Below are 9426 nucleotides of genomic sequence, written 5' to 3' on the forward strand. Positions count from 1 at the left end.
CTTCTTTCTTTCTCATCATGGTTATGGTAAATATGGGTGTATGTGTACACACACAAATATATAATGGTATTTATATATTTATTTATAAATTATATACTTTATATACTTATATATAAATGTGTGCTATATATTGTATGTGGTTATATATTCTATAATTCAGTTATTTATTGTAATAATTACATAAATGTAAATAAAAACATAAAGAGAAAATCACATTGTACTGTGAAGCCCTTGTTTTCATATTTCTTCCACTCTCCATCAATTCTCCCCCATCTCTAACTACCAAGAAGGTCTCTGGAGTTTGGAAAAGCCAGGTTGAAATTTTTCCTAAGACACTTACTAGCTGCGTGAACCTGGGCAGGTCACAACTTGTCTGAACCGTAGGAACTACCATTTCCTCATCTGTAAAATGGGGATAATAATAGTACCTTCTCCCAAGGTTGTTCTATATTTTGTTATTACCCTTTCAAATGTAAGCAATTATTAATGTGCTTCTATTTTTGAAAAGGGTTCCAGCTTCCTAAATCAACCTTAACTGAAGAGTAAAACATGTTTTTCTGTGTTCTCAGCTATACTATGCTAATATTTCCATTAGCCAAGAGACATTTGGACCTTGGACTAGTAACCACTTTCCTCTTTATTGTCCTATTTCTCACCACCTGTACTCCTTTGATTTGATCCCTTGATGGCCCCAGAAAACCTCATTACCAGGAAATTCATCATCCTGTGAGACTGCATCAGCTTTGCTGCTCACATCATATCAGTACACTCAGTACTGCCCCACTGATTGGAGGACTGAGGGCAGAGGGAAGAACTCCCAGTCCTCTATTTAAAGAAGCCCTCTAGGTTAGCCATCTCTTCATTTCCCACCAGCTGCATTCCTTTGGACTGGGTTCTATCATGACCCTACACTAAGGCACCTCCCCCTCTTTATCAGCTTCCTTTTGTGTGTTGTTTCCAGCCATTAGATTGTAAACTCCTTGAGGATAAGGGCTGTCTTCCTTTTTTGTGTATACACCTCCAGTGCTTAGCACAGTGCCTGGTATATAGTGGGTACTTAGTAAATGTTCACTGACTGACTGCCTCCCCCTTTTTTTTTATTATGCTTCTATTAACTCACACTGAGATTGCATTCATTTTCCTGGCTACCAGTTGAGGCTATTGCTTGAGCCTGAAGTTCCCTATTGCCTCCAGGTCTTTTTTGGACTAATAGCTGTCTAGTCACCTCTCCCCCATCTTGAATTTGTAAAGTTGATTCTTTGACTGTAAGTGTAAAACTCAAAATCATCCCTAATGAACTTCCATCTTATTTTATTTAGGCCAATGTTCTAGCCTGTGAAGAACTTTATGAATCTTGATTGTCATTCAGTGTGTTAGTATCTCTCGCAGCTTTGTAGAGTTGCTATGCATGTCATCCATGCCGTTATCTAAAGGCCTGAGAAAACTGTTAGATAGTACAGAACCAAGCATAGCTAGATCCCTGCAGCACTGCACAGGAGGGGCTTGTTAAAGGATTAGGTGATAGAGGAGGGGTCCTTTCTATGGTTCAGTGGTCAAACATCCTGGTCATGCTGCTTTCTGATTGGCTAGCTATTATGGTCCTGTCTGTTCAAGAGGGATAGTAAGGTATTGTGATTCTGTCTTGGGCTAAATGGATGATGTGATTGTGGTTGAGTACAAGAACACACCTGTTCAACACGTGGAGTGGATCTGGGAGTGGTGGGCAAGCTGCTCAGTGTGGCCTATAGGGAAGTTGGAATACTGGGGCTGAGGGCAGCTTTAGGATTCCATCAAGTCAAAAGGGGCTGTCTTCATTTGCAGGGACAGGTCATCTAAAAGAAGCTGGAGTTCTTTTGGCCAATGTTGGCTATTTACCCTGGGATCTCAACAACAGGATCCTGAGGGCTGCTGTCCTTTCTGATACTTCCTGAAGTCTCCAGTTGGCCTACATTCTTCTCCTCTGCTCCCTTTGTTTTCCTCCTTCTCTCACCCCATGGTTTAATCTTTGTGTGTAGAAAGTCCTGGTACAGTGGAAAAAACATTGGATTTCAACTCAGAACACCTGGATTCAGAATACTACGCTAGTACTAATATAGTACCAGTAATACTATAGTACTAGTACTATGCTAATGCTAGGGAATTTGCTCCTTAGTACCTATGTAAACTTGGACAAGTGACTTCACATTTCTAAGTGAGTTTTCTAATGTGTAAAAATAAAGAGTTTGGATTACGTTATCCCAAGGGTCCCTTCCAGCTCAGAATTTTTGTATTTAAATTTTTCTATTTTGTTAAATATTTCCCAATTACATGGAAATTTTTTTAACAATCATTAAAAAATTCAAATTCTAAATTCTCTCCTTCCCTCTTACACCCACCTCCCCCCTCCCTGAGAAGGCAAGCAATTTGATAGATTATAGATGTGAAGTCGTGCAAAACACATTTCTATATTAGCCGCATTGCAAAGGAAAACACAAACAAAACAAAAGAACAAAAATAAAGTAAAAAAGTGTGCTTCAATCTGCCCTCAGTGTTCATCAGTTCTCCCTCTGGAGTTGGACAGGCAGCCTTTTTCATCATGTACCCTCTGGAATTGCCTTGGATCATTGTCTTGATCAGAGTAGCCAAGTCATTCATAGTTCATCATAGTGCAATTTTGTTGTTACTGTGTACATGTTCTCCTGGTTCTGCTTACTTCGTGTGAGTTCATATTAGTCTTCCCAGGATTTTCTGAAGCCATCCTGTTCATCATTTCTTACAGCACAACATTGTTCTATCCCAATCATATACAACAAGATGTTTAGTCATTCCCCACTTGTTGGGCATCCCTGCAATTTTCTATTCTTTGCTACTGGAAATATTTTTGTACATAAAAGTCCTTTTCCCTTTTCTTTGATCTCTTTGGGATACAGACTTAATAATAGTATTGCTGGGTCAAAGGGTATGCACAGTTTTATAGCCCTTTGGTCGTAGTTCCAAATTGTACTCTAGAACACTTGGACTAGTGCACAACTCTACCAACAATTCACCAGTGTCCCAATTTTTCCACATTCCCTCCAGCATTTTCCATTTTCCATTGAATTATTTTATTGAGTTAGAAAAAATACTAACAATCTGGAAGAACTGTGAATTCAAGTCTGTTCTCATACACTTACTAACTGTGTGACCCTGGAGAAGTCACCAAACCCCGTTTGCCTCAGTTTCCTCATCTGTCAAATGAGCTGGAGAAGGAAATGGCCAATAGGATCATGAAAAGTTGGACATGACTGGAATGACTGAACAACAACAACAACAACAATAATAATAACAGTCAGCCAAGAGATAAGGAAGGAAATGTCAAACCACTTCAGTATCTTTGCCCAGAAAACCCAATGGGGTCACGAAGGGTCAGACACTCCTAAAATGACTAAAGAAAACCACCAACTACATTCTGTGTTCTCAGATCTCTTCTCTTATTGATATTTCATGTCTTAAGGGCTCTGAAATTCTAGGTTCTAAGGTTTCTCCACGTTGTAGCATCCTATGTGCTGAGGGCACTTTCAGCTCTGATGTTCTAGGCTTTGTTCTAAGATGGCATGCAGTTCTTACAGTCTATGTTCTTGGGTCCCTGTCCTCTCTGTCATTGTAAAGATGAAGTTGCCTTCCAGATCGAAGGTTCTGTGATTTTGAGTCTGTCATCAGGAAGATACTGAATAGAATCTCTGCTCCTAAGTAGCTTAGTATCCCAGAGCTTGTGCCTTACTTTCCTCATCTGTCAGAAGAAACAGGGCAACTCCTTTCCTATTTATACTTAGAGAGCTGCTTTGAGGACACAACGAGAGACAAAGTGCTCAGAGAGAGTTGAAAGTGTCTTCAAGTGTGAAGTTTTATCATCCTGTCCTTTCTGCCTTGCTCCTTTGGACCTGGGGAGGGAGCTGCATAGTCTTATGCACTAGAAACTCTCTCGGGGCCTGACCCAAATGAAGAATGGCCAGACCTGTTCAATGAAGGTTATTCTCTTCCTAATTCCTGATTCATGAAAGCAAAGCAATTATTGGTACTCTCCGCTCTTCTGCTGCTCACTGTGATGCTTTGGGGGTTTGTGGTGCTGTAAAATGTTAATGAATCAGATGCTAAAAATAAAAGATTTTATTTCTCCGTCTTGGACTGATCCAGCATAGTTAATGCCAGCACCAAGCTAGGCCACCAGGCCATCTTCTCCTTTGGGTGATCCAGTTCCCTCTCTGTATTGTCCCCTAAGATCTCTCCTTTACCCAAGAATAAAGGGAGAGACTGGGTAAAGTACCTGACTCTAAGAGAAGACACATTTGGAAGCCACAGTGTATCTTATCCTCTTTCTCTCTGTGGTCCCCAAAAGGTGTCACTTAGATCCTCTTTGGGAGATTTGTACTGAAGCCAAGTCTTTTATTTACATGGCATCTCTTTCCTACAATCTGATCCTAGTTGGTGACGGTGGCAACAAACGGAATTCCTGACACTGTTCCAATTGGGGAAACTAGAGCATGGCTGGAGTGGATTAGTCGTGGGACAAGGTAGGATGTTTAAGTCCCTTCTTACAGGGTGTGTGTGTGTGTGTGTGTGTGTGTGTGTGTGTGTGTGTGTGTGGGAGGAGTGGGACATCTAATAGGCCTTCAGGAGCTGGGATTTGGAGGATTAAGATACAGAACGGAAAAAAGAAAAAAAAAGCAACCTACTCTAGTCTGCAAAGGAAACTCCACCAAGTACCCTTATGTGATTCCATATAGGGAATAATGGGTCCTCCCCAGAGACTTACACCAGGGTCTTGTTGTTCCCCTGACTCTCAGACAGCAGCTAGAAATAGTGCTGTTTTGGTTGTCTCCAAGATCTGGTATTTGAGGCAGGAGCACGATGAGGCTGGTTCTTGATTCAGATTTTGTGTCCGTAGCAATTCTGGTGGCTGGGCTTGGATTGAACCAAAATAGGGGAGGCGGTGTGGTGCAGTGGAAAGTGTAGAATTTGTAGTCAGAGGACCTGGGTTGAAATCGTGGCTCTTCCTGTTACTTGTTTGATCTTGAGTAAGTCACTCCAGCTGCATGGAGGGAGGAACTGAGGTTCCCTCATCTGTCAAATGAGAAGGATGTCCTAGAGAATCTCTAAGGTCCCTTCCATGTCTCAACCTATGTTCCTGTATCCGTTTTTGCTATTTCTGGTGCATGCTGTTATTGCTGCTTACCCAGGAGAGTATTTCACAGATGGAGGAAGCTAAAAGATCTTGCTCTCATAGAATCATAGGTCTGTGGAATCTTGAAAAATCAACTTACCAGAGCTTCCCTAGGGCACGGTGACTGGGGTTTTGATGCAAAGAACTGCATTTAGAGGGTCCTGAGTGTACTCGCACTCCTTTAGCAGTTAGAAACCTAACTGGTGGTGGGGTGGAAAGAACATTAACTCTGAAGTGCAGAGACCCAGGTTCGGATTCCATGTTTAGTGTTTCACTTCCTATATGACTTTGGAAAAATCATTTAGTACCCCTAGGCCTCGACTTCTCCACCTTTAAAGTGAAGGGTTGGACCTGATGACCTTTGTGGTCTATTTCAGCTCGAAATCTAGGATTCGATGATCCTTTCATCTCACCAGCAGGCCTTAGCACCTGATTATTGAGAATAATTAGCTCATGTAGTAGGTTACAAGATGGATCTTTCATCTCTCGCCTCCTGTTTACATCATGGGTAAGCTTCCACTTGGCCCTGTGGTGGCCTTCCTAGATAAATGATAGATGATATGTCTGAGTCCCCACCGTCTGGGACCAGTGTCCCAGCTTAGAAACGATTTGAAGGTGTTTAAGGGCCAGTTTATGCTGCCCGAGGTGCCAGAATTGCTAGGTATGCCTCTGTCATCTTGTGGTTGTGACTTGCCTAGTGTCCCCTAGCTAATGCATGGTAGTTGTGGTGATAGTGGACCTTCTTCTTTTTTCTTTTTAGGCAATTGGGGTTAAGTGACTTGTCCAGGGCCACACAGCTAGTATGAAGCGTTTGGTCTGAGGCCAGATTTGAACTCACGTCTTCCTGACTTCAGGGCTATCCACAGTGCCACCTAGCTGCCCCCATAGTGGATCTTCTGATAGTCGTCTTCTGATCATCATGCCAATGCCTTTGGTACTTTACACCCCTAGATGAGATTGTAACCAGCACATGAGTACAGGAGCCCAGTGGGAGAGAGAGAACAATTAACAAGGCTGGGGGAAGGAGGAAACCAAAGAGTGAAGTGATACTAAGGTGAAGAAGTTTATCTGACTCATGCCCAAACAATAAATATCCAGGTCCCATTTCTGTTCTTTGCCATTTGCTCTAATGTGTCCACTAACATCTTGTTATTGCTGGAGCTTGAGTTAACCAAGTATCCTTTCTAGATCCCTGTGCTAGGTGGTATGGTGAAAATAGAATGCTGAATTTGGGCTCTGAAGACCTGAATTCAAATCCCTGTGTTACTCCTTACTTACACACTTACACAATTATACACACCAGTGTGTGACCTTGGGCCTCAGTTTCCTCATCTGTAAAACATGAGAGTTGGTCTAGATGATCTGTAAGGTCCTTCTCAGCTCTAGATCTAAGATATTATGAGCTCTTTGAAGGTCTCCAAGTTCAAGGTGCATGGACTTGCTAAATAAAACCATTATGTATGAGTCTCTGATTAACAAGCTGTTTTGTTTAGTTTTGTCTGTAAAATGGGGATAATAATGCTTGCATCTCATAGGCAATATGAGGAAAGCACTTTGTGAATCTTAAAGACTCAGATAAATGTGAAATATTATTAGTTAGGAAATGAAAAGTTCTAGTGGCTTTGGAATCTTGTCCTGTGTATTAGGGTTAGGGTTCCAAAATACTAATTTTTATCTTTGATATGTTTAGAGTATTTACATTAAGCCTGTGGAGGGAATTGGATATGAGGAAAGAAGACCTGGGTGTGAATCTCAATTCTAGGGCTTATTGCCTGTGTGATTTGGGCAGGTCACTTGTCCCCTCTGAGTCTTAGTTTCATCAGTAAAATCAAGGTTTGAATTTTGTGATCTTTGGGGCTTAGGATTTAGAGCTGAAAGGGACCTTAGAGATCTTTGCATCCAACCTTCTCATTTTGCAGCTCCAAGGAAACAGAGTCAAAGGGAGGTGGAAAAATTTGCCCAATAGCAGTCTCAAACTTTCTGTCCAATCTGAATCCTATCACTTAGAGAAGGAGCCTGGTCTTCCAGGGGGTCTTAACCTTTTTTCAGTCAATCAATCAGTAAATGTTTATTAAGCACTTAGTATGTGTTAGCTAATATGATAAGCTAAAGAAAGGTAAAAGACAGTCTTTTCTCTTAAAGAGCTCACAATCTAATCCAACAGATAACATGCAAACAATTACATTCAAGGAGGAAAAAGGCAGGATGAATTAGAGAAATCTACAGGAGGAAAACACTACCATTAAAAGGGATAAGGGTGGGGCAGGTAGGTGGCACAGTGGATAGAGCACCAGCCTTGGAGTCAGGAGGATCTGAGTTCAAATCCAGCCTCAGACACTTACTAGCTGCGTGACCCTGGGCAAGTCACTGAAGCCTGATTGCCTGCCTAAAAAAGGGAAGGCATAAGGAAAAGCTTCTTGTAGAAGGAACGACATTAATTGTCATTTGAAGGAAGCTGGGGAAGCCAGAAGGCAGAAATATGGAGGTTGAGCCTTCAAGGCATAAGGGAAGTGTGTGTGTGTGTGTGTGTGTGTGTGTGTGTGTGTGTGTGTGTGTGTAATCAGGTTTAAGCAAAGTGCTTTGTAAACTTCATAGAGTTAGAGACAGTGTGCTGTTAGGTCAACAACAGAAGGGTCAACACAAATGTAGCCTTGCTTTTGGTGAGGGTTAGTGAACATCAGTCATTCATGCACTCTCATGGAATGTTCTTTTTCAAATTTTACATGTCGGTTTAAGAATGAAAAATTATCCTCAGAATTCCAAAGAGCTTCCACCACTTGATTTCACTTGATCGGCACGCCTGTGACATGGATGGTGTAATCTCCATGTAGAAGATGAAAAAGCTGAGTTTCAGAGATTAAGTGACTCATTGGAGTCCCGCAGGTAGTTAGTGAGTGGTTCAGTTGGGACTATAGATACGAACTTAGTGACTCAGAGAATGTTGCTTTTAGGGCTCATGTTTCTCAGAAATGAGACTAGCTTTCATTCCAAAGTCTCTAACTTGTCTCTCCTCTTAGTTCTCTCAGGTTCCAGTGAGTAAATGGCTGGGAAGAATCACACCGTCTTGACCGAGTTTTTCTTTACCACATTCACTGAGCATCCAGAGTTGGGCCTTCCTCTTTTCTTGTGTTTCCTTGGTCTCTATGTCATCACCTTGCTGGGGAATTCAGGCATGGTCATTCTGATATGCACAGACTCTCGGCTCAGCACCCCCATGTACTTCTTTCTGAGCCACCTTGCTTCTGTGGACATCTGCTACTCGTCAGTCACCACCCCTCAGGTGCTGGCCATATTGCTTGAGCAGGGGCTGGTTGTCTCCTATGAATGCTGTGCTGCCCAATTCTTCTTCTTCACCTTCTTGGGTGCCATTGACTGTTACCTCCTGGCTGCCATGGCTTATGACCGCTATGTAGCTGTGTGCCAGCCTCTTCTATATGTGACTATCATGACCAAGAAGACCTGTGTGGCTCTAGTAGCGGCAGCTTATGCTGCTGGCCTGTCTGCTGCCATAATACGCACTGTAGCTGCCTTCACACTCTCCTTCTGTGGAGACAATCAGATTGATTTTGTCTTTTGTGACCTCCCACCCCTACTGAAGCTTGCCTGTGGGGACAGCTACACCCAGGAGGTGGTGATCGTTGTGTTTGCCGTTTTTGTGATTCCTGCCTGTATGGTGGTGATCCTGGTCTCCTACTTATTTATCATAGGGGCCATTGTGCGCATCCCTTCAGTTGGGGGCAGAGCCAAGACTTTCTCCACCTGTGCTTCCCATATCATGGCAGTTTCCCTTTTCTTTGGCACACTCATCTTCATGTACATGAGGCAGAATGAAGGGAAATCCCTGCAGGAGGCCCGGATAGTGTCTGTGATGTACACAATGATCGTCCCTATGCTGAACCCCCTCATCTACAGCCTGAGGAATAAGGAAGTGAAGGAGGCCATGAGAAAAGCTCTGAGGAGTACAAAGGTCTTCAGGAGGAAGCTAGGTTGAAAGAAACCCCATTGTAATGCTTGTGGTGCCCATGGTTCTGTAGGTGAAATGGTTCTAGGGCTAATTCAGTTGAGCTGGGCATGGAGTGGCAGGATAGCCATAACATGGATGTAGTTGCCAGAAGTGGTTGCTTATCTTGTAGAGAGTCTTGTCCCTTAGGAGGGGGTAGAAGGCAGACTTCTAAAGAAGGGTGCCATGACATGAGACCCCTGGGAGTGGTGGAATTTGCTCTTTGAATCTCAGAAAGACTTACATT

At 42.7% G+C, this 9426-nt stretch overlaps 1 protein-coding gene across 1 annotated transcript; it reads left to right on the forward strand.

Moving 5' to 3' along the window:
• Positions 1 to 8219: 8219 nt before the first annotated feature.
• Positions 8220 to 9170, forward strand: LOC110199596 (olfactory receptor 9Q1-like). The gene has a single exon (XM_020974465.1). It carries the CDS (start codon positions 8220 to 8222, stop codon positions 9168 to 9170), a length of 951 nt encoding a protein of 316 aa, XP_020830124.1.
• Positions 9171 to 9426: the final 256 nt, after the last annotated feature.

Source organism: Phascolarctos cinereus, unplaced genomic scaffold, assembly GCF_003287225.1.
Source record: "Phascolarctos cinereus isolate Bilbo 61053 unplaced genomic scaffold, phaCin_HiC Scaffold_9;HRSCAF=440, whole genome shotgun sequence".
Lineage (NCBI taxonomy): Eukaryota > Metazoa > Chordata > Mammalia > Diprotodontia > Phascolarctidae > Phascolarctos > Phascolarctos cinereus.